Source organism: Cyprinodon tularosa, unplaced genomic scaffold (genome assembly GCF_016077235.1).
Source record: "Cyprinodon tularosa strain WSP-4 unplaced genomic scaffold, ASM1607723v1 ctg571, whole genome shotgun sequence".
Taxonomy (NCBI): Eukaryota; Metazoa; Chordata; class Actinopteri; order Cyprinodontiformes; family Cyprinodontidae; genus Cyprinodon; species Cyprinodon tularosa.
Genome location: NW_024039309.1, coordinates 936,134 through 962,216, shown reverse-complemented (window position 1 = coordinate 962,216; position 26,083 = coordinate 936,134). Strand labels below are relative to the sequence as shown.

Here is a 26,083-nt window from a genome sequence, read left to right as displayed (position 1 = left end):
CTTATTAAATATTTAAAAGATACAGAATTAGCTGGGAGAATTTAGTGTGTGTATGTGCGTGTGTGTAAGTATAGATAGAATTTAGTTTCATGAAGATATAAAGATATACAGACATTATATTTCTGAATTACATCTCCGTCCAGTTGATGGCGGTAATGCACACAGGATGCAAACTGCCAGAAAACTCAATAGAAGAAGAAGAAGATGAACTGATGGTACGGCTCGGGCAGTACCAGCGAAGCATCTTGGATCCGCTGTCTACGATGCAGACATGGCGACGAACATGTCTAAAATCCATCTTCTGAGGGAAATTATCACCGAGAAGCAGAGCATGTTCGTGACGGAGATCCTAGCGGCCGTGGAAATGACTTTTGGCCTGTACGAGGCGGAGGCTGTGGACTTAAGGCAGAAGCTCGACCGACGGAATAAACTGCTGGAGCTGCTGCAGCCCCGGGTTAAATCTGAGCCCACAGGTCGGTTATTTACGATAAACGCTCATTTAACGGCTCTGCTTTATTGGAGAGGCGGTTTAATATCACTGGGTTTGCTTTTTGGTCGCTGTCGTTCATAAAAGGCGGGGAAATTCAACCCAACTTTAAACAAACGTCCAACAGAAACAAACATCTGCGTTTATGTCTGTTAGTTAAACCCGTTATTTAAGGTTTTAAGCTTTAACGAAAGTAATAAAAAAAGACTATTAAATAATTACAACCGCCTTTTAAGCAATGTCTCCCCAAAATAGCGGGTAAATTTCATAAGCTGCCCGTTTTTGAATAAAAAAACAGAGCTGGTCTATCAGCGTGGAGGGGCGGCCCCTATCGGCAACCTGTGGTATAAGTTCAGGTGGATCATGTGAAGTCTGAGACTGTAGCTGCTCCTCTTTGTGTTATGTCTTCCAGCTCACCTTAGAGTGCTTCTAGCTCACCTTAGAGTGTTCTATTTGTCTGTTTATTCGGTTTATTCTTTATACATCATGTGCATTGTTACTTTATTAGCCAGATTAGAGAGAGTAGAAGGCCTTCCTTCACATTGTGGATGTCACTGTGTATACGGAGTCATCTAATCAGGGCAGCCTTCGTGTCTTTAAAAATACACAGGATATGGGCACATCTTGGAGCCGGTCTGATAGAGGAGAGCTATCTGTAACCCTGAGGCATAGAAGCAAGCTGCATATAGGTCAGGGCATGGATGGCGTGTCAGTTTCTGATATGGACAGCTAAGCATCCACCTGATGCAACACATAGACTCATGAGCTATAAGAAGCAGAAGATGACCTTGTTCGGGGCTCAATCTTTGCTGGACGCTCGCGGACGTGATTTTTGAGCCCACAGCTGTGCAAGCTCTAAGCATCTTTCTCTGTCCTGTAACGACCTGATCTGGAATAAACTTTGTTACTTTTTTACTCCTGTTTTATAGTCCTTTTTTATATGGTTTTACCCAGTTTGAGTTAAGAGTAGTAAGTAACTTGGTCCCAGGAAAAGAACCGTGAGGAAGCCCCGACCCAGAGGGAAATTACTTTTGTTTCCCGCTCCAGTTACAGTTTTATATATATATATATATATATATATATATATATATATATATATATATATATATATATATATATATATATATATATACACACACATCCAACTACACAATATAATAAGGATAAACAATAAGAACATGGGGGAGCTACTGTTTCCACGGGTCCCCTTTAACCCTTTAGAGTACGACATTACAGGTTTGAGCTTATCACCATGAGGCTGTAACAACACAGAGGTCATATAACTGGCTTTACCGTCAACTGTTTGGATGAACGATTTTTGATAATTTTGTAGAGCTAAGACAGTTGCTGAGAAAAGTTCGGCTTTTAGCTTTGTGAATTGCTGTTCTGCTTCTGGGGTCCATTAGATTGTCTCTGACATAGCTACTAGTGTGTCATAAAAAAGCTTAAGAGAAGCTGAGTTTTTTTTTTTTTTTGCATAATGTGGAATCCAAGCTCTGCAGTAATTGAAAAGATAAAGATTTTAAAAGAAAATATATTTTTTCTATTTTCCAGCTCGCCTTAGTTTGATGTGCAACTTGAATATTTTCCAAGTATTTTTCACAGCTTGAATTCTGTTGCCCTGTAAATGAAGCTGAGCTTCGAGAGAGGATGACTGAAATCCGAGTTTTTTTGTTTATAAAACTGTGAATTAAAAATAAGCACTGAGAGGCAATATGCAATGTTACATCTCTGATCCAGACCGATCTTTCAGTTTTAGCTCATTGCCTGTGTACCGATGTGTAGTGAATTAATACTGCACCATGAATAGAATATAGTGGATAAATGTCTCACAATAAATATATTCGTGTTATAATGGTCAGATGGTGTGCTTCAACATGTATCTAAGTAAAGTAATATGTGCATAGCTGTTTGAAGATTTGAAGATAAGATTAGGAGGGACGAAATATGGCATTGGAAAAACCCAAGGCTTTGATGTATGCATTGGGAAAACCCAAGGATGAGTTATTTTGACATGTCAAGGTTAAACATCATAGTTATGCCACTGTGTGATGTTTTAATGAAATTTTAAACATCAAAGTTATGCCGCTGTGTGATGTTTTAATGAAATTTTAAACATCAACGTTATGCTTGATGTTTTAATGAAACGTTGTTTTGACATATCAATGATAAACATCAAAGTTATGCTGATATGTGAAGTTTTTAATGAAACTACAATGTGTATCACCATGGCCTTCAAAGGGGCAAGGCTTTGATTAAAAAAAGAAGCCCCATCTCCATGGGAACCCCATCTTTGCTACTTTGGCAGAGATGTTAATTTTACCCAGGACTTCTAAAGAACAGGGATCAGTTGATTTCTTCACCGACGTTGAGACGAGTGGCCCTAAAAACCCAAACCCCTTTGTAGTCGGACTTCCCTACTGGTCCAGCCTCAGATGTTTAACACTCTCTGTAACTTGCAGTGGCTGAGGTGAATCCAGGATGGTCTTTCTGCAATCTTCACAGCTGTAGGCGTGGTCAGGAGCACTTGGAATGGTCATTTCCACATTGGACTCGCCCAGTTTGTCTCTCTGATGACTGATGAACACCCAGTTCCCAGGTCTCACTGCCTGTGGATCTTGGATAGCTGCTAGTTTAGAACGGCCGTCAGAAGAAGAGTGTGAGGAGCAAACACCCCAGGAGGAAAATCCAGCACATTATAGCAGCTTTCAGCCACTATGGTATCTGCAGGCTTCTTGCAGGCATGCTTCTTAATGCTGCCTCAGCTAGGATGGCTCCTACTGAGTAGGTTGATATAGGTGGCAGCTTAGAAAAACCCAAAGTGCTTGATGAAGGTTCCTGATGGAAGTGTTTGATGTAGCTCCCCTGTTGAGCTGTATTCGTCTGTTTCTTTAGTTCCCCAGTTGAGCTGTATTCGTCTGTTTCTTTAGTTCCCCAGTTGAGCTGTATTCGTCTGTTTCTTTAGTTCCTCGGATGAGCTATATTCGTCTGCTTCTTTAGCCTGGTCTGGTACTCTGCCGATGAACTTCTTGGGAGTCGGAGGCGTGGACCCAGGTGGTTCTCTCTGCGAAATTTACTGCTATGCAGGTGGTCAGCAACAACTGGAATAGACCCACCCACCTCCAGGATCTCCAATCTTCCTCCTGCAATTTCTTATAAAGACAAAATCTCCTGGCTGTAAATCATTGAATGTGTTAGTAACTGGTGCAGGGAGTCCTCTCTGTATCTGGTCTCCACTTCCTTTAGCAGGGCTGTAAGTGAAATTAAGTAATTAAGCATTATGTCATCATACACTATATTGCCAAAAGTATTTGCTCACCCATCCAAATTATTGGAATCAGGTGTTCCAATCACTTCCATGGCCACAGGTGTATAAATTCAAGCACCTAGGCATGCAGACTGTTTTTACAAACATTTGTGAAAGAATGGGTCGCTCTCAGGAGCTCAGTGAATTCCAGCGTGGAACTGTGATAGGATGCCACCTGTGCAACAAATCCAGTCGTGAAATTTCCTCGCTCCTAAATATTCCACAGTCAACTGTCAGCTGTATTATAAGAAAATGGAAGTGTTTGGGAACGACAGCAACTCAGCCACGAAGTGGTAGGCCACGTAAACTGACGGAGCGGGGTCAGCGGATGCTGACGCGCATAGTGCGAAGAGGTCGCCAACTTTCTGCAGAGTCAATCACTACAGACCTCCAAACTTCATGTGGCCTTCAGATTAGCTCAAGAACAGTGCGCAGAGAGCTTCATGGAATGGGTTTCCATGGTCGAGCAGCTGCATCCAAGCCATACATCACCAAGTGCAATGCAAAGCGTCGGATGCGGTGGTGTAAAGCACGCCGCCACTGGACTCTAGAGCAGTGGAGACGCGTTCTCTGGAGTGACGAATCGCGCTTCTCCATCTGGCAATCTGATGGACGGGTCTGGGTTTGGCGGTTGCCAGGAGAACGGTACTTGTCTGACTGCATTGTGCCAAGTGTAAAGTTTGGTTGAGGGGGGATTATGGTGTGGGGTTGTTTTTCAGGAGCTGGGCTTGGCCCCTTAGTTCCAGTGAAAGGAACTCTGAATGCTTCAGCATACCAAGACATTTTGGACAATTCCATGCTCCCAACTTTGTGGGAACAGTTTGGAGCTGGCCCCTTCCTCTTCCAACATGACTGTGCACCAGTGCACAAAGCAAGGTCCATAAAGACATGGATGACAGAGTCTGGTGTGGATGAACTTGACTGGCCTGCACAGAGTCCTGACCTCAACCCGATAGAACACCTTTGGGATGAATTAGAGCGGAGACTGAGAGCCAGGCCTTCTCGTCCAACATCAGTGTGCGACCTCACAAATGCGCTTCTGGAAGAATGGTCAAAAATTCCCATAAACACACTCCTAAACCTTGTGGACAGCCTTCCCAGAAGAGTTGAAGCTGTTCTAGCTGCAAAGGGTGGACCGACGTCATATTGAACCCTATGGATTAGGAACGGGATGTCACTTAAGCTCATATGTGAGTCAAGGCAGGTGAGCAAATACTTTTGGCAATATAGTGTATGTAAGTGTAGATGTTGTATGAGTCTCTGGCAGTCCTGCAAAGAGAATTTCAAAATGATTTAGGTTAGATTTTTTTTTTTTTTTTTTTACGGCGGCGCATGCGCATCCGCATCAAAGCAATTTGTAGTGCCTAGACCCAATTCAGACCCGTTTCTTCACGGATCTAATTTCTCTTTCAGCAGCTCCTCCGTTCTGTGGACGATAGACACAATGCCTCATTAGGTTAACATTAAATGTGTTGTAATATTTCATGTACAAAATGTTAGGCTTCAATTCATCTTGAAAACATATCTAAATCACTAAGCAATATTTCTTTCCTTCACATGGAGTTAGCTCAATAAAATCTATCATTAGATGTTGAAATGGAGCATCAACTGTTTTTGTGGCTCCTTGGCCACAAAGGCTCCTTGGCCTTTTGATGATGAAGTCACACTCATTAAAAATTAATTATGTGGACAAGGTTGCACAGGCCAGCTGCACTAATTGTGATATATGAGTTGTCATATTCAAAGTGATACTGTGCGGTACTGAGCGACATACGAGTGATGTGTTACTAAGATTTTGAGTTTCGAGGTTATGCTGACCTTTTTAATGAAATGTTATAATCATAAGTCACAATGGATGAAAGTGTTGTTTTGACATATTGAGTTTTGATTTAACTGCAGTAAATGTCACCATTAAAGTGTAAAGAAAAGGCTTTGATAGATCAAAAGAAAAGGCTTTGATAGATCAAAAGAAAGGCTTTAAAAATAATGCTCCTCGAGTGTATATAAGTGGGACTGTCTCTGTAAGTCAGATGTGGACCGGTACGCATCTCGGGTGGTTTGACCTGTATTTTGCAATAAACCACTCTGGACCTGGACCTGTAGTGTATTAATCTGCACCAATGATTAGAATAAAACAGAATTAAATGTTTATAAATGTTTAAAGAGTTGTTTTCATAAATACATTTATGGAGGCCAAAGGGAGAAATAGAGAAGCAGTGTGTGTATGATTCTGCACCTGGCCTTTTGAAGTTTGGCATCCAGTCAAAAGCAGGTATTGGGTTGAATCCAAGATTGGGAAATGCTGCAGAATTACATGGATGAGCCTTTCTAGTGAAAAAGGCACACTCATTAAAAATGAGTTATTTGTCATATCAAGGTTGCACAGCTCAGCTAAGCTCAGCTAAACCAATTGTGATGAATTGAGTTGTCATCTTCAAAATACACTGTGCAGTATTGGTCACAGAAAGGATGATGTTTTACTGGGACATGGAACACCAGGGTTATGCTGACCTGGTTTGAAGTAATGTTATGATCTTAGATCACATTGGAAGAAAGGCTTAGTTGACATATTATTGATTGAAATTGCCATATGTTTCTGATTTAAGTGCACCAGATGTCATCATGACCTGTAAGACTGTTCTCAAAGAAATGTTATAATCATAAGTTACACTAGATGAAAGCTTTGTTTTGAAAGATTAATAATTAAGAAAATGATGTGTTTTTGATTTAATGACAATATATGTCATCATTATTTGCAAAGAAATGTCACCATAACCTATAACAAAGACTGTTGTCGTGTCTTTTTCTCTTCTTAACGACTTAAAAATTGGGGCTAGGTTTTGTAAAATTCAAAGTTCTTAAAAAGCAGAAAAGTCTTCAAACAAAGATCCAAAAAATCAGGCAGAAGTAGCTGAATCCAAGTCCAGAGTGCTTTATTGCAAAACACAACACATCAACACTGAGCTGGTCACCGGTGAACAACTGACAACATAATGAAACAGCTTCTCTTTTATACATTTAGGGCTGTTGGGAGCTCCTCCCCAAGCCCCTCCTTTCTTTTCACCATTTTAGATGCATTTTCTTCGGTTAAGTCTAATTATTTTTATTCTACCGGGGGAAAGTCCTTTTCAACACATATTTTTTATATATTTAATAAAAAACACTTTATTACAGGTCATGATTACATTTCTTATAAGTCATGATAACATATGTTGCCATTAAATCAAAAAACACATCATATGTCAGTCATTATTATTTCAGAGCAAAGTTTTCATTCAGTGATTATTTCAGAGCAAAGTTTTCATTCAGTGATTCATGATTATAACATTTCACATTAAACTTGGTTGGCATAATCTTGGTACTTAAAACTCCAGTGATTCTACTCTTACACGTATACCGTATTTTCACGACCATAAGGCGCACCGGACTAAAAGGCGCACTCTCAGTTATGTGTCCCATTTCTGTATTTAACACACACATAAGGCGCACCGGACTATAGGGCGCGTTTTTTATATACAGGTACAAGTCCTCTACTACCTTTAAATACCTCTACTGCGTATTTAAAAATACAGCGGGGGCAAAACTGAGTATGACTGTGCTTTATTCATGTATTTATTACAAAGTATTAATCAAACCTGGCAGCTGGCCGTGAGACAGACACATTGCAGATGACAGAGCACTGTGATCGCTCCTAAATTAACTTAAAATCCTGAAACCTGCTGACGGAATATGTTCGCTTTTATTGCCGGTATCCTGGTGCCTGCAGCTAAAATTATTTAGATGAAAAACACCTGCCAGCAGCCGCGGTGAACCCCAGGCTGCCCAGCCTACAGGCTGCTGATGAAGAGATTTCTGCTGTCAGCGCACCGCTGGTATGTGGGGGTCTGAGCGCCTCCGACAGAAATAGATAATCTGGATGAACTGACTGCAATTATTAAGTTTTCAGGTGGACTTTCTCACTTAAAAACATATTAAAACTACTTTATTCCCACTGATCACAGCAAATATAGCTGCAAGATTTAGATTATTTAGATGAAAAACACCTGCCAGCCGCCGCGGTGAGGCTGCTGTTGAAGGGATTCCTACTGTCTGCGCACCGCTGGTATGTGGAGGTCTGAGCGCCTCCGACAGAAATAGATAATCTGGATGAACTGACTGCAATTATTACGTTTTCAGGTGGACTTTCTCACTTAAAAACATATTAAAACTACTTTATTCCCACTGATCACAGCAAATATAGCTGCAAGATTTAGATTATTTAGATGAAAAAACACCTGCCAGCCACCGCGGTGAAGAGGAGGAGACGCGCCGGGGATGCTGTTGAATTAAGTTTTCAGGGAGAAAAATACAGCGGGAGCAAAACTGAGTATGATTGTGCTTTATTCATGTATTTATTACAAAGTATTAATCAAACCCATCAAAGTCATCATCCTCTGTTTCTGAATAAAACAGCTGCGCTAAATCAGACATGCCAGTTTCCCCTTCTTCGCTGTCAGTCACTTTCCGTGCAGCGCGGCTCCTCAGAAATAATGCCGGCTTTTGCGAAAGCTTGAACAACAGAGCCAGCAGACACTTTAGTCCAAGCATCTACAATCCATCCGCAAACTGTGGCGTAATCTGCCCGGCGCTGCCTTCTTATCCTGAAACTGTGGTCTCCGTCGGTCATCCATCGCTCCCACGCCGCTCGCAGCCTTACTTTGAACGGCCGCTTCACACCGATGTCGAGCGGTTGAAGCTCCTTTGTCAGACCCCCGGGATAACGGCGAGCACAGCGTTCATTTGATTCACCTTTTTTTCACATCGGCTGTGAGATGGGCACGCAGCGATGGTGATGCGTGGAAAAAACCACCTAGTCTTCTCACATACACCTGCCTCAGCCACGCATCCATCCAGCCTTTTCCATTTGCGTTAATATCATATGTCATCAGAGCGCTGTCTGTCTCGCTGGCAGCTCCCAGATCAGCTTCTCTGATTGGTTGATGCGGCGCGTCCAGCAGCAAAACTTCAATTTTTCCATCTCGAGCAGCAGAAGCGCGGCGCTTCAGATGCTTAAACGCTCCCGACGTGCTGCACCAAAATGCGCTGCGGGACCTTTTGCTGCACCTATATGCGCGTCAACCATTGACTTTGCATGTAAACTCGCTGCTTCTGCTGCACCTGCTGGGTCCGGTTCACACCGATGTCGAGCAGCGTTAATTTGTTTTTCACATCAGCTGTGAGATGGGCACGCATGGAGTTACATATTAACAGCGATGGTGAGGGGTGGAAAAAAAACACCTGGTCTCCTTACATTCAGCCACTCTTTCATCATCTCCTCAATGAGGTGGTCTCAAAAGTCGCAGTTACAACACACATAAGGCGCACCGCACCAAAGGGCACACCGCACATTTTGAGGAAAAAAAAAGACGTTTAAGTGCGCCTTATAGTCGTGAAAATACGGTATGTCTCATGCACAGGCCTTAGTTGGGCTCAAGTGTCTTCCTGCAGGACATCTGCACCTTCTTAAATTAACCTTACTACTGAAGCCACTTTTAGAATGACTTGCCAGACTCACTGTCCCGTTCCAAGCTGAAGTTGCATTTTAAAGCAGCATACCAAACCCTCTGTCTCTGCTCTGCAACATACCAGACTTTTAGACCCTTTAAAGCAGGACCTTTATTCAATGTGAATGACATGTATATATTTTAATCATTGGTGCACACTAATTCACTACACTGTTGATTAAATATATAAAAAATATGCTTTGAAAGGGGTTTTTCACCGGTAAGATAAAAATAATTGGTTTTACCCGAAGAAAAAGTACCTAGAATAATGAAAAAAAGGAGGGGGCCTGTGGGAGGAGTCCACGGGCCCCAAGAAGTGTATAAAAGAGGGCCATTTTTCATCATTTGTTCAGTTGCTTGCCGGCAGCCAACTCGTGTGTGATTCTTTGTATTTTGCAATAAATCACATTGGACCTGGACTTCAGCTGCTTCTGCCTGATTTTTGATCATTGTTTGAAGACTTCTCAACTGTTTTTTAAGAACTTTGAATTTTTACAAAACTTAGCTCCAATTTTAAGTCGTTAAAGGAATTTTTCCACAACAGACCCAGCTGCCTCTGCCTGATTTTTGATCATTGTTTGAAGACTTCTCAACTGTTTTTTAAGAACTTAGAATTTTTATAAGACTTAGCACCAATTTTAAGTCGTTGGGAGGACATTTTCCACGACAGTGACTTGCACAAATTAAACAATCTTCACAAAACCTTGTTGCTATTTGAGAAAAATTAACTGTTAACCAATTTTTATCCATCCATTTCCTGGTCCTCCCTTTTGACGCATGGTCCCCCATGGGTCAAAACACAAAAGGGATGGAAAAAATATTTTAGGTAACCAGAAAAAGAAGGAAAAAAGTAAAGTCTAAAAGCTCCATTTGTCCAGTTCGGATAACAAAGGATCTTATCTCAGCAAAAGGTGGGGGCATGCAGCAGGCTCTTTAGCAGCCCTGCAGTTCACAGGTTTTTGGCAGACAGCTAAGGAAATAGTTCAGCCTCATAAATCAGCTTAAACGGAATGATGAAGATTTAAGAAAAAAGAAGGAATAACAAAAAGCTAGACTGAGATAGCTTGAATGACTAAACTAAAGTATTTAATGATAGCAACATTTGAACATAATTAGTAAATTTTATGTGATTATATAAACCGTTATATAAATCTCCCATTTAAAACATGCTTTCTCATGTGTCAAAATAACAACAGTGTTTTATAGGTGTGATGATCTGGAAAGGAAAAGCATTTCAGATCCAGGGAAATTTAAAGGGGGCCCCTTATTTAATTTTAAAACACTGTTATGAGGTGGGACTTCCTCAGGTGTTGTTTACTGAATGCAAAATTATGAAATTAATTATTTTCAGGTATGACAAGGTGGGGGTACGAAAGGGGTCAGATTAGAATCACCCACAGTGTTTTAAGCAATGCTCTGATGGCAGTGTAGTAACCATCACAAACGCGCAGAATATGTGACAGTAACAGCATTTAATTTGGAGAAGAGAAGAAAAGGTAACTATTGCCAATTTGTTGCCAAATTATTGTAGCAATACAAAAATCTACAGTCTCCCAACTCATCCACTATTCATGGTTAAACAGACAAAGTGGATTGGAAAACTCCAGGGTGGAAGCCATTACGAATTTTCTTAGACGCCTTAGGTGATATAAAATAAAATATAATAATAATAAAAAACTCTCCGGAGGTCATATGTTATGAGTGGAGGAAACAGGCCTGTTTTATATTAGATAATCCTCAGAGATCTCTAACGCAGCATATCATTAAAGAAAGGTACCTATAGATGAGAGAAAGAACATTTTGCTATGGTAGGATACCGTATATCAGAGAAAGCTAACTAAAACCTAACCCAACTGTTATTGAGAGTTTTAGTTACTGGATATCCATTATTACATGAAAAAGGAATATCAATTCAAACATGAGATCAGCAACCCACCGGAGTAAAACATAAAAAAAATTGTCAGGAAACTAATATATGTCTCTAAAATGTACTTTGTGTGTGTGTGTTACTTGCAGTCTGTCGAACCGGGGGTCGCTCCAACGGCTCCCTCACTAGTTGGTAGAGTGACCTCGCTTCGGTGCCTGATACCCCCCTTGCTGAGAATGGCTTCTGCCTCATGGTTGTAGCCTCCTCTCTGTCCTCCCTGGCCTCCATGGTAGGGTGGTGGACCCCCATGATGAACTGAGCCTCTGCCACATCCTCCTCTGCCCCCATGTTTTTTGTGTGGGCAGTTTCTGGCCCAGTGATCAGCTTTGTCACAGATGTAGCAGAAACTATCATTTAGAGAGCTGTTCTTGTCTGAGCCTTGAGGGAACACCAGAAGTGACAAGGTAATAAAAGTTGTCATTTTTTAGAAAAGGATTTGTAGCCTTCGGTTGATAAGGTGGAGTTGGAGCAGAGGGCAGCAGGCTTGTGGTAAACTGGGATACAGGCTCGAGGTGCTCTGTTGGAGATGAACCTACGGCCACAACACCCGAAGCAGAAGAGTATAAGAGAAAAGAAGGATGTGCATTAGTAAATAGAACAACAGTGAATTTTCGTAAGTTGTTGCTGTCATTATATTATGTGTTATATTCTATTATTAGATGTTTTTCTTTTTCTTTTTAACTTCTTTAAATTTTGTTTTCAGCGCTCATAATCACTCTGGTTCCTTGTTTTCTCTTTTTATTTTGTTGCAACACTCTGTCTACTTTCCTTAGTAAGACCTACTGTCGTCTATTATTGTCTTCTTGACGACTTAAAATTGAAGCTAAGTTTTGTAAAATTCAAAGTTCTGAAAAAGCAGAAAAAGTCTCAAACAAAGATCCAAAAATTCAGGCAGAGGCAGCTGAGTCCAGGTCCAGGGTCTTTATTGCCAAAAACAGCACATTCACACGGAGCTGGTCACCGGTGAGCATCAGCTAACAAATGGTGCAAACAGCTCCCTTTTATACATTTCTTATCAATGGAAAACCCCCTTCAGAACATATTTTTTATATATTTAAACGACAGTCTTTGGTAAAGGTCACATTATCATTTATCTGCAAATCACGATGACATTCATAGCCACATCACATTCTTGTGAGAGCAGTCTCTCAGGCCATGAGGACATCTGGTGCACTTAAATCAGAAACTTATGACAGTTCAATCACAAACATGTTGAAACTAATCCTTTCCCTACTTCAAGCCATGTCAGTCTGGCCTAGTGTTCCCCCTTGTGTCCCAGTCAAAGCATCACCCTTTCTGGGACCAGTACTGCACAGTGTGCCTTGAAAATAACAACTCTTTTTATCACAAGTTGTATGGCCAAATTTTGCTGAGCTGGGCAACCTTGACATGTCAAATATTTCATTTTTATGAGCGTGCTTTCCTATCACTAAGGGGCCTCAACCCTGCGTTTTCCTGCAGATTCCACTCCTCTAGAGCCAGGTGCAACAGTTACACACACTCATTGCTCTGTTTTTCTCCTCTTGGCCTTGAATGGCTCTTATAACAGTATTTGTGAAAACAACTTTAAACTTATAAAACATTAGCTTTATTTTATTCTTATGATTAGTGCAGATTAATACACAACACTACAACCTCAACCTTAAAAAAGACTTACCCTCAGCCTATGAGAGGCCTACCTCGGTCAGTCTTTTGACTGCCTGCTTAATGTTATAACAATATATTTAGTTTTTTTTACCTTTAAAGGAGTTTGTTAGTTTTCTTCCTCTCTCAATCTCCTGAAGTTATTGTCCTGTCGAGATCGATCCACTCGGTGGAGCATCAGAAGAGTCCTCCTCCTCTGAAATGGCCTATTTGAGGTAGAGGAAAAACCCAGATGGTTTTGATGATCAGCCCTTCTTCTAGAATCCACAGAATGGACGGATCAGCGAAGAATCTTGTTTTCATGATGCCAATTCGTGAATTAAAAATGAGCACTGAGAGGCAATACGAAAGGAAGAAAAAGGTTTTATTTTACTCTGCAGAGGAGAACGAACACAAACAGCTGAACTGTCAGTGTGGCTCTAGTGAGGTAGCTGCCCACCGCTGCATATAAAGAGAATTCTCACACACAAACATTGAGTCTTCCCAAGAGAAACACTTCAGTTCACCAAAGACATGCATTTAGTCAGATAAACATTTCAGACAACTGTTATCTGTTCACACGTGAGAACCTTGAACACAGTAAGGACATGTTTATCTATGTTTCCCCTTATCTAAACTAGGGAGGAAACTTCTGCTTTTCAAACCTCCTTCCTTTTCCTACATCTCAGCATAAAGATTGGAACAAGGCTTCTAAATAATTACCCCTATTCAGGCACACTTTAGTCATTTTATTCACAAACAGTCCATGGAAAAAAATGATTCCACAAAACTTAAGTGAGAATTTATAAAAAAAAAAACACATTTAGAAGACATAAACATTGAAGGAAAGTATTTCCATATAAATGCGGATGTAGAGCAGTTCCTTGGTCGTTTAATGGGAGACCACATATTAGGTTTATTCAATGATGATTATTAAAGTGATGTGTGTTCATATGAAACATTGTAGAAATGAGATGCTCCACTCCTGTCTCAGGATCCAGTCAGGAGACCATCCTGCCTTGTCATTCTGATGGAGCGTCCTGTCTTCATGAACTGATCAATTGTCCCGTCAGAACAATACTCTGTTTGTAACCATGTGTCATGTTCTGTTAATAAAACGCTCTGCAGAGGAGGTCCGGCGGGAGACGGTGTGTTTGAGTCTGGGGTTCAACTGTCTCTCCTTCTGCAGAAGCCTTATGAAAATCCCTTACTGTGTATTTCAGTTCTTCCTTTTACAAAAACCTACATTTTCTGAACCCAACACCACATTTAATGGCCACATTAATGCAGCAACTAATTCGTCTATTTCAGCTTTTTTTTTATCAGTTCCCATTGTTTTATGGTCTGTTACATTTTAAGTAAATAATTCTTATTTTAATGGTGATCAGTCTGTTTCATTAACTTAAAGAATAATATTTAAATCTTGTTTCATGTTCTTATCAGTAAGTATTTCTGACCTTGTGTTCCAGAGATACCGCTGTTCCCGCCGTGTGAAACTGGTGGACATGTTAGACTGAAGCAGGAGGATCAGCAAATAAGTATGGATGCAGCAATGGGTAAACAACCAATCTATGTCAATGTAAAGCAAATTAATGTTCCACAGAAAAAGGTTTTCTGCCTTAACAAAAACTTACTTAGAATTTTGTAAAATTGGTTGTTACTTTAAAGACATGATTTCTTTCATATCAAAGTAATCTGTTTTATCTGTTTTTGCTATTATTTGTCCAGATATCAAGGATGCCCAGAGTTTGAATGTCCTCTCAAACCACAAGGAGGGGAAGGAAGATGAAAGCATCGACAATCAACATTCTCAGATTACCTCCAGGTTAGGAAAGACGTTCCCCTAAACCTTCCTCAGCTACAGTAGGTCCGATCATGCGTGGTTCCTTAAGGTGCGCTCTTCGCCCCCCCCCCTGTTATTTACAGGCTTCAGCTTAGATTCAGAAACATCCAAACATCTCTTACAGTCGGATATTTTCTCATGCCTTATAATTCTTAGTCCATGGCTGTGAGAGGTTAACATGGCAGTAACCAGATTGATATGTATAGAACTGATTCGAGTTTTTCGTTATCAATCTGGGACGGCCGCCGTTCATTCTGCTGATTGGGGGATGTGCCAGCTAGTACCCGACCTTCCATAATACACTTTCAGCCAATCGTATCAGCGTATCGATTATATATCTATCTATCTATCTATCTATCTATCTATCTATCTATCTATCTATCTATCTATCTATCTATCTATCTATCTATCTATCTATCTATCTATCTATCTATCTATCTATCTATCATCTATCATCTATCATCTATCATCTATCTATCTATCATCTATCATCTATCTATCTATCATCTATCTATCTATCATCTATCTATATGTATATGTATATATAGATATATAAAAAGGACTGGTTATCAAATATAAAAACAGGTTATTGCATAGGGTATTGAATAGTAATTACACATTAGATTAGGGGGGAACTTATGGCTTTTATAGTGTTGCATTGTGGATCATTACAGAGGATTTCTTTCACTTTTCCAGTCTAGAAAACTATTTGGACCTGAAGATCTGCATCTTGGAGGACTGGACCATTGAGGCAATCTCAGACCAAGGTAGAGATCCTGTTACTCTTGTGCTTTATTTCTTTTTTTATTTTAAGCTTCCTCTCTCCTAATCTGGCCTCCCTCTGCTCTAGTGGACGAAGACTACCCGGTTCACGAGCTGAGGTGCCCTTCAGGCCTGCGTGAGGCCGACTTCCTGAGGCTTCTGAGGATCACCTTCCCTCTGCTGGCCGCCGACACTCCCTTTGAGTCCTTTATTGCCGACTCTACCAAGAGGCTGCAGCCTCTGAAGGTGGACTGTTTTACACCGGAGCAGATCTGCAGGGCAGCCGGAAACTCTGCCCTCTACGTCCGAATAAAAGTAACACACCTGCAAAGCAGAGAGTGTAGAGAGTGAATGCACCGGTTGATTAATAAAGGCTGAAATAAAGGTTTCAATTGGTAAAATTAGACACTTTTCATTCAGTGTCCCCCTGAGGAGGAAGCAGGATGTGATGAAGAGCATGCTCCCATTGACAATGAAGGTTACGGCGAAGATGCTTCCCCCATCCAACCTCAATCTCCTAGCGACACCAGGTGAGCGATGACGCTGGCAGTGGATCTTTTAAGCTTAGATTTCATCCTTTGTTTTAATCATTCCTGTTTCTTTGTCTCAGAAACGAGGCTCCTCCTCTTCCTGCTCCTCCTCCTCTTCCTTCTCCTCAGAAGAATCCCGTTGATCAGAAGAGCAGACCCGATACCATCGTCCTCAGCGTCCGTGTTCTGGACAACCGTCTCATCGAGGTGGTCACAAAATCAGGTGAGTTTTCAGTTCATTCTTCATGGACCCGACTCCTGTTCCGGTCAAGGCGGCTCGTCTCCTTTTTATTTATTTCACAAACTGGTGTTGGATAAATATTTATACTGTATGTCGGGTTCATAAAATGTAACATGACACATGGTTACAAACAGAGTATTGTTCTGACAGAACAATTGATCAGTTCTTAAAGACAGAATGCTCCATCAGAATGACAAGGCAGGATGGTCTCCTGACTGAATCAGGAGACAGGAGTGGAGCTTCCCCTTGCAAAAATGTTTTATAAGCACACATACATTTTATATCATCATTTAATAAACCTAACACTGTACATTTAGTGATGATCTGTTTGTTAAAGTGCCACCTTTGACCTGATACAGCCTGTTATAAGTGACCCGATTGCTTATCCATAATCCATAAAGGAGGCTGCAGCCAAATGATCATGAACTGCTTCAAAAACCATTCTGTGTCCAACTGCCAACCTTTGGACGTTATAATGGAAGATCCTGTCCACATTCTTATCAGGAGTCCCCCACCATTAGATGTCCCCACGCCTCCATTGGAGACTGATAAATAGAGGTCAAATAAACAGTTAACCACAATCCGTGTGTTGTTCTGTGTTGGAGGCACATACCAAATAACAAGAAGAATTATTGACATGAGTGTGTCATGGTTTTTAGGATGTTTTGCCCACATGCAGACACAGACAGGGGCACCAGGAGTATTTTAAGATGTTTAGTAGACTACACACAAATAAGATCAGTTCAGAATGGGAGCCGCAGGCGAGGTTCAGAACGTCAGTGTTCGGGGTTCTGTGGGAGGAAAGAGGAAAAACAGCCTTTTCCACATGGAAATACCGGTGTTACGTCGAGCTGCGTTTCCCCATCAGATACGGTTTCCCCTGCATCTCCACACAGCTCAGGCGGCACGATTCACTGCGCAAGCGACAGGAAACGCGCATGCTCGCTAAAGACGCGTAACAGCCACCCTGTGCTCGCGCCACAGGGGAACTACAGAGAGCGAGAACGATAAAATGTTAGCCTATATGTAGAAAGTAGGGCTGGGCGATAATTCAATAACGATATGTATCGATCGATAGACGTGTGGCGCAATAGAAAAAAATAGGCTCGATAAAAGTTCGATAAAGAAACGCAGTTTTCCTTCCTTCTCATTGTAGCCTAGCATGTAGGTTTATGCTAGTCACTACTTCCTCCCAACCAATCGCAATCGCGGACCCAGGCATGGCGTCACAAAGCGCCGCCCTCTCATACGACAACACAGAGCACATGCAGCAGATGTCACAGCAAGGAGAGTCAGAGGAAATTGCTCCGAAGAAGGGTTTTTATAGTTCGCCAGTTTGGCAGTATTTCGGTCATGGCAAGTCAGACAAAAAACAAACCACAGTCATCTGTAAAATGTGTCGGGAACCAGTGAAAACAAAGTCTGATAACACAACCAACTTTTTTTTTTTTTTATCATCTCAGCCGCTCACACCCGCAGGAGTACGAGCTGTGTAGGCCCCGCCGCGGCTCTCCTCCGAGGAATCTTCGGGAATTTCGGGAAAATATATATATAAAGTTCTGGGCAGTTTCCCACGTAGTTCTAACAATTGAGATAAAAATGCTGAGGGGCCAGCAACTTCAAAGTAATAACTCAGGTTAAAGCAGGAAACTAAGCTGAACCAGGTTTATTTGTTATATTTATTTTGGTCACTTTAGTTTATTCTTTGTCAGTATTTAATAACATAACTCAGGTCTTTTAAGTTATTTTTCTTTAAAACAATTCTGTTATGGTTAAAAAAGTTGGTTAAATAAATATTTAATTGGAAGTCTGTGTTTGTGTTCTTTATTAAAATTAAATCATTTAGCAATATCATAAAAGGTCCAGGCAGAGCTGCACATGAAATATGGTTTCAAATCTTTTCATATCGATATCGATTAATATGCATTTTTTTTTATCGATAAGCTTTTTTTCTATATCGCCCAGCCCTAGTAGAAAGGGAGAAATCGGGATGGATACATGGATAGATGTATGTTGTAGTATCTATAACAACTCAAACACACAGGATTTCAGAATCAGACATCCGCATTTATTAATTTCATACACTCACTAGATCTGAACGCCCTGTTAAAAAACTTCACACCCATGAGTAGAGATAATGCAGCCTGATGATATTTACACCGCATCAGATACCTAAACCCCATGTTAAGCAGGGGAACGCTATCTGACTGGGTTTATAGGCCCGTCAGATAGCATTGAAAAATTTGTTTTATATTCAGCAAAGCTACTCCTTTTTTTGTCTTTTTCCAAAATGTTTGTTTAAGTACATTTTTTTGAATAAGTAAAACATTTTTTAATAAGAATTAAATCCATCGGTTGCATAATAAGTGTATCTCTGAGACCAATCCCTCACGTTGAGACATGTAATAAAGCATGGCTAAATATAGCTGCCCATTTATATAGTTCTTTGCTAGGATAGGTTTATTATCTGCTCATACATAGATGTCATCGTGTAATTAATCTAAACGTTTTATGCACAAATACTTTTCTTGTTTGTGGAGATATTATTGTTGCATATCGTTTAATATTGTCAGGTCTAGATTAGTAGTTTGTTCTATGGTCAATACCTGCATTTGTCTCAATGTTGTTGCTTTTGCTGTTTAATCTGCAAATGCATTTCCTCAAGAGGTTTTATCTGTCCCTGAAGTGTGTGCTGCACATTTTCCTATATAGCTATGGTTATTGGTAACTGCTCATCAGCTAACAAACCTGTTAGCAATGCTGCATGTGCTACTGTGTTTTTTTTGGGGAATACCCAAATTTTCATGTGTGAGAAAGTTCTTTATGCATGGGGTGGGCTGGTTTCCCTGGGGGGCGTGTGTATGATTTTGTAAGGTGTAAATGTATGTACTGAGCTTGCCGCAGTCATAGAGCCCTATCTCCCCGTCGAGGACATTAAATAAATTTGAACCTTATTTCTTGCAAGAAATGCATCCTCCTCAGCTTCCTATAACCTCAGTGTGAACTCTGGATAATGCATACGGACCGTCAGTAGAAAGGGTTGCTTTTTTCCCTGTCATTACCTTACATGTTTCAGTTTCTGCTACTAATTATGCTGCTTATGCAGCTGTGCCAGACACTAAGCTTTGTTTAATTCTGCAAAAGGCCTCCTCTGCTTCAGGAGTCCATTTCAATGGTGATCTGGCTCGAAGGACCAATTAAATGTTAGGTTTAAAGACCCAAACACTTCTCTAAAAAGTCTGGGGAGGAAGGAAAAGAGACATTAGATTCCTTTTACTCTAGAGGAGACCAGCAGAGATGGTATTGTAGTGTATTAATCTGCACCAATGATTAGAAATGAAACAAGAATTAAATGTTTTTAAATGTTTAAAAAGAGTTGTTTTTATAAATTCATTTATGTAGGCCAAAGGGAGAAATAGAGAAGCAGTGTGTGTATGAGTCTGCACCTGGCCTTTTGAAGTTTGGATCCAAGCCGTTGTAGTGAAAAAGGCACACTCATTAAAAATGAGTTATTTGTCATATCAAGGTTGCACAGCTCAGCTGAACTCGGCTAAACCAACTGTGATGAATTGAGTTGTCATCTTCAAAACACACTGTGCAGTAATGGTCACAGAAAGAGTGATGTTTTACTAGGACTTGGAACACCAGGGTTATGCTGACCTGGTTTGAAGTAATATTATAATCGTAGATCACATTAGAAGAAAGGCTTAGTTTTGACGTATTATTGATTGAAATTGTTATATATGTTTCTGATTTAAGTGCACCAAATGTCATCATGACCTGAAAGACTGTTCTCAAAGAAATGTTATAATCATAAGTTACATTGGATAAAAGCTTGTTTTGAAAGATTAATAATTAAGAAGATGATGTGTTTTTGATTTAATGACAGTATATGTCATCATTATTTGCAAAGAAATGTCACCATAACCTGAAACAAAGACTGTTGATTAAATATATAAAAATATGCTTTGAAAGGGGTTTTCCACCAGTAAGATAAAAATAATTGGTTTTACCCGAAGAAAAAGTACCTAGAATAATGAAAAAAAGGAGGGGGCCTGTGGGAGGAGTCCACGGGCCCCAAGAAGTGTATAAAAGAGGGCCATTTTCATCATTTGTTCAGTTGCACGCCGGCGGCCAACCCGTGTGTGATTCTTTGTATTTTGCAATAAATCACATTGGACCTGGACTTCAGCTGCTTCTGCCTGATTTTTTGGATCATTGTTTGAAGACTTTTCTGCCTTTTAAGAACTTTGAATTTTTACAAAACTTAGCTCCAATTTTAAGTCGTTAAAGGGGTTTTTCAACGACAGTATCAGTTACAATCTCCCTTTTCCCCAAAGCACTTCTGCTGTCTTCCTCACTCTTTGTTGGAAAAAGGGACTCCGTAGTTACAATAGATCATGCTGTAACTCCAAAGGAATGTGAGGGGAGGCAGTTGCAGCAGCATATAGTGATACACATACATTTCTTCATGCAGGCAGTGACCTTGAGTTATACACATTAAAAAAATTCAATTCCTGGCACCTGCAAAGGAATACTTTCACAAGAGTCTGCTAAATCATCTGCTAATCATCATTGAATAAACCTTTAGGACGAGTGTGGACAGTGTGAAGTTGTGGAAAAACTGAAACTTCAGGCAATTCTTGCAAGGAAGGCTTTATTTTATTTTTACCTTTGCAGACGGAGAGAAAAAGCTCTGACTGGAGAAAGCTCAGTACATATATTTATACAACAACTCCCGACACACACTCACGCCCAGGGGAAGAACCAAGGACATAGATTTTTCACTAGCCAGATAAACACTTCACAACAGCTGGCTTCCGTATGAGGGAGTCTTACCCCCGGCTCACACCGACTCCGGTCTTACCGTTGCGGTGCGGTGGGTGCGGCGCCGCAGTGATTCTAAGTCATTAAAAAGACGTAAACCTCTCTCACCGGCTGCTGAGCTGTCCGGCTGCGGTTACCGAGACACTCCGGCGCTGCAGAAAATTCCGCAAGAAAGCTATCCTTGCGGCGTGCCGGAGCCCTCCGCAACAAGCTCTCGCAAATATCCTTATTTGGGCCGTGTTATCACGTGAAGTTACGTGAACTCAAGTGAACTTCTGTTCTCGCGAGTTAAATCTCCGGACCTGTTGCCGGAGCTGCAGAGCCGCACCGCACCGTAGTCAAAAGGGCGGTGTGAGAGGGGGTGTGCGGGAGTTGCAGTCTCCGTCGGCTCTGTAACCGCACCGGAGCCAGTGTGAGCAAGGGGTCAAGCACCTTTAAGAGCATGTATCTATATTTCACCCTTGTCATCTCGACTACTAACTCCCTGCATAACATTCCAGCATAGAGACTGGTTCAAGATTTCCCTAGAAGGAAAGGCACACTCTAATATTTCGTCTCACAATAGGAAGTCATTTCATTCCTGCGATCGACTGCTTGATTCAGATTTCCTCCGTTTCAGTGCTGAGGAGGTGCAAACCCAGGAAGCTCAGGTGTCCGGGCGGCATGCAGGAAGCAGAGTTACTGAAGCTGCTGAGGTCCACCTTCCCAAAGCTGCGTACAGAGAAGCCGCTGGAGTATTTCGTCACCGACAGCCTCAGGAAGCTGCTGCCTCTGAAGCTGGAGGCCGTCACCCCAGAGCGGATCAGCGCCGCCGTTGGGGATTCTAGCCTCTACGTCCGAGTGAAGGTACGGCGTTTGGTTCCTTATCAAAAGGTCAGGAAGCGTTGAAAAAAAATTTGGGGTTTTTATTTTTCTCGGTGGATCCGTTTTATTTTCTCAGAAAGATCGCTCGATCAGAGGGAGAAAAAAGAAGGTGAACAAGGCTGCTGATCACAAAGAAGACAGGAACGACTTTTCACCCGCATCAAATTGGACGGCAGCGGAAAACCTGTGAGTCTGTTGTCTGTTCTGGACGCTTTATTCCAAACTGACTTTTACTGATTCCCTTTGATTCCCTCAGAAATGATCCCCAAAGAATTCAATTTACATAATCAATGTTATTTGTCTGGCTGTATATACGACAGGCGGGTGGAGGGTTTTTGTTTCTATTAATGTTCAGGTGATTTTAGTTAATTTGGGAAATTGATGTCTGGTTTGGTTTGATGTTAACTAGTCTCTTTTGTGTTTATTTAGTTGATTAATTTATTGTTTTTAAAATTTTCTGAAATAAATTCCTATTCAAGGCCTCAGAGTGGCGAAGCAGACGGCTCCATAAATCTCAGGATTTACCTCTTGGAGGACTCCGGGATCGAAAACGTCACAGACGAAGGTATGTTAGCGAGGCAGAGCCGAAGCCCAGCAGATGGCTGGAAGTAAAGTGTGTAGAGAAGCATTTTTTCCACCTCAAAAATATATTTTTGGAAGAAAAAAAAACATGATCATACATTGCTAAACATTCCTTGGTACGTAACGGAATACATTAGTCAGTGGATGGTAGGAAAGGTTTTGACATTTCAAGTTAATTCAGGCATCAGTAAACGCAGGGTTCGTACGGGTGCTGGAAATCCTTGAAAATGCTTGCATTTTGACGTTGTGTTTTCAAGGTTTGAAAAGTGCTTATATTTTGGATGAAATGCTTGAAAATGCTTGAAATTGTAACTATTTCTTTCGCAACAAATCCCTATCTAACTGAATCGTGTGTTTATTAAATGGAGAAATAAAATGTTGGAGAGCCTGAAAATGAAACCTGCTCGCTTATGTGTGACTGCGATCTGCCAGTCTATTTCCATGTGACTCCGCCCCCATGAAACCACCAACTGCACCATGCCGGGAGGTTGTCGTTTCAATGAACGTTGGCTGGAAGATGAAAAATACAAATTATGGATTAAACGGGGACAAACCCCATGAGTTGCCTCTTGTAAAGTCTGCAAAAAAAGATGTGCAGCTTTTCACAATGGGCGAGTCTGCGCTGTCGAGTCACATGAAGGGTAAGTCATAGACTTTTTAAGTAAGCCAACTGAAGTAGCGTAGTACACGTTAACGTTAGCGCCTATTTGTTTACGCTAGTAACTGCTAGCTAGGAATTCACAGGCTAAGTTACTGAGTGACTGAGATTACGGTGTGATAATATAATGTTAGTATTGCAGTGTTTCCAGCAGCAATATCTTGGCGAGGCGGCCGCCTCGCCAAACTCACGCTACCGCCTCGCCAACGTTACAAAAAAAAACAAAAAAACGAAGTTTTAATTCATTGCCAGGCCCAGACCTTAAAACAGCATTGATAACTCTACGGCTGATAATACTGAATTGCGACACCCTCTGGTTGGTTATATTACTACGCCATGGCAGAGGAGTAATTTTCTTTGATCATCCCCCCCCCTTACCCCCGGCAGTCATCCGTGCAAAACTGGTTCCGGCCGACTACACTAAATAATAATTTTGACTATGTATTGGTATGTAATTTACGGTGGTGTAAGGGGCTGGAAAAAGTTTTAAAATGGATCTTGAAAGTGCTTTAAAAGTGCTTGATTTTGACTTTGGAAAAGGTGTACGAACCCTTTAAACGGCTTTAGTCGACTGATCGTAGAGCTTATTGGTGATTTGTCGGTTGATGTGGAGCAGCAAAATATCAAATGTTCCAACTCCAGCATCTGCTGCTTTTAAAGCGCCTCGGCTGCTCATGAGGCGCTGCTCCTGCTGCTGGTGATGCACTGCAGGACCTTTTGAATGCACGTTAACTATAGACTCTTTATAATAACCGGCTGCTTCTGCTGCTTAAATCATGTTCGGTGTGAATGTAGCATAACCCCTTGCTCACACTGGCTCCTAGGGTTGGGAATTGAAAAGATTTTCACGATTCCGATTCCCTTTTCGATTCTATGAAACGATTCGATTCTTTATCGATTCTTTTTTCGATTCCAATTTGGGGGAAAAAGGAGAACAAACAGTTTGATTATCAGCATCAACTGTGTTTACTTAACTATTGCACAATCTTACAAAATCAACAAGATCAAGATGTCCACAGGAAATGTGAAACTGGAGTAACATCTGTGTTTAAATGAAAAATTAATACAAGAACAAACTTAATAACCAACAATGTCTAATAACAAATGATGGGATAATAACCTATTTTAATGACAAAAAATACTAATTATAAAACAGTAGTAGGGAAAATTAACAGTTATTTTGCAGAAAGATGAGCATATCTGCTTTTTCTGGAAGGATACGGGATCTTTCAGGGCTTATGGTGTCTCCAGCCGTGGAGGACACCCTCTCAGATGGGGTGGAGGAAGCCTGCACACAGAGGTAGTTTTCAGCCAGTCCAGATAGCAAGGGCAGCGTATCTTGCTTGTTCCACCACCACAGTGTGGCGCTATCCCTGCAGGGGATGGAGGGCAAGCTTTTATAGAGCTGGATTTCCTGATCTACCCTCTGGGCTAAGGAAAGACGGGGCTTTGATTCACAAAGTGACCGCAGCTCGTTGTCTTCCTCCTCGAATAGTTCTTCCAACTTGCGTAACTTGCGTAACTTACGTAACGTACGTAAAAAAACGTGACGTAAGTCGTGCTCCCCAGAGCCGGCGCTCTAGGCTCTGGTGCTGCGGGAATCGAAAAAAGAATCGTTCAGCGAGCTGCCAAACGATGCCATGGAATCGGAAAATACGGAACCGGTTCTGAACAGGAACCGGTTTTCGATTCCCATCCCTACTGGCTCCGGTGCGGTTACCGAGCCGACGGAGACCGCAACTCCCGCACACCCCCTCTCACACCGCCCTTTTGACTACGGTGCGGTGCGGCTCTGCGGCTCCGGCAACAGGTCCGGAGATTTAACAGAAGTTCACTTGAGTTCACGTAACTCCACGCGATAACACGGCCCAAATAAGGATATTTGCGAGAGCTTGTTGCGGAGGGCTCCGGCACGCCGCAAGGATAGCTTTCTTGCTGAATTTTCTGCAGCGCCGGAGTGTCTCGGTAACCGCAGCTGGACAGCTCAGCCGCCGGTGAGAGAGATTTACGTCTTTTTAATGACTTGGAATCACTGCGGCGCCGCACCCACCGCACCGAAACGGTAAGACCGGAGTCGGTGTGAGCCAGGGGTAAAGCGGCGGCTTTCTTCAAACATTGTAGCATCAAAGTTTCCAAATAAGGTGATAACAGGAGGGTCTATCCCATATCTAACATGAACACAGATTACTCTCATTATCAAGCCAAAGCGTAGCTGTTGGAATGTCAGTACAAGAGTTATTTCAGCTACTTATGTCAACACAGGATGACAGTAGAGAGAGACAACAGAAACAGGATAGCAGAGCCTCAACCTCAGCAAGAAAACTTATTGGCTGTCTTAAAGTTGAAGTCTGTAAGTTTTTAAAAATCACTTTTTTGTCATATTGGCTAAAACTGTCCCTATGCCCAGACAGCAGTACATGTGATATGTAACCTGTGAAAAAAACTGCTTCAATTGGTCCCGCCTACTGCCTGTATTTCAATCTGGAAAGAATATTTCGGGACGAGTCAAAACAACCAATCACAGCCAGAGGAGCGTCTGATGGAGGGTCAATCACAGCTCACACAATTTTCAGTCGAAGTCTGCTCTCTTCTCAATGTTACAGACTGCAGCTTTAAAAGGCGCTAGATGATGTCATCGCCTACTTAGAATACTTCATGCAGAGTTCCCACAGATCCTTAAAAAGCCTTAAAAGGCATTGAATTCTTCAATATAAAATCAAGGCCTTAATTGGTATTAAAATGTCTTAAATCAGTCTTTCATAGGTCTTAAAATTGTTACCACATAAAAAATAGGATTTTATTTTTGTAATCCATATTAAACAATAAAATAATTGACAATATTTTTCTTACATTTACCGAACCGCTCACTGTAACCATCATAACATAACC

General features: G+C 41.4%; 1 protein-coding gene across 2 annotated transcripts in view; it reads left to right on the top strand.

Moving 5' to 3' along the window:
• The first annotated feature begins 216 nt into the window (after positions 1–216).
• Positions 217–26,083, top strand: part of LOC119797121 — a 37,450-nt gene continuing 11,583 nt past the window's right edge. Inside the window, exons 1-10 of one of the 2 annotated variants that reach the window (XM_038306076.1) lie at positions 217–473; positions 14,357–14,425; positions 14,616–14,712; positions 15,427–15,497; positions 15,581–15,807; positions 15,913–16,022; positions 16,103–16,245; positions 21,710–21,936; positions 22,031–22,140; positions 22,434–22,519. In XM_038306076.1, coding sequence (XP_038162004.1) covers positions 272–473; positions 14,357–14,425; positions 14,616–14,712; positions 15,427–15,497; positions 15,581–15,807; positions 15,913–16,022; positions 16,103–16,245; positions 21,710–21,936; positions 22,031–22,140; positions 22,434–22,519 — 1,342 coding nt within the window. In that variant the 5' untranslated portion in view covers positions 217–271. Of the gene's footprint in view, positions 474–14,356; positions 14,444–14,615; positions 14,713–15,426; positions 15,498–15,580; positions 15,808–15,912; positions 16,023–16,102; positions 16,246–21,709; positions 21,937–22,030; positions 22,141–22,433; positions 22,520–26,083 lie in introns of both variants that reach the window. The other variant, XM_038306075.1, reaches the window with a different exon arrangement.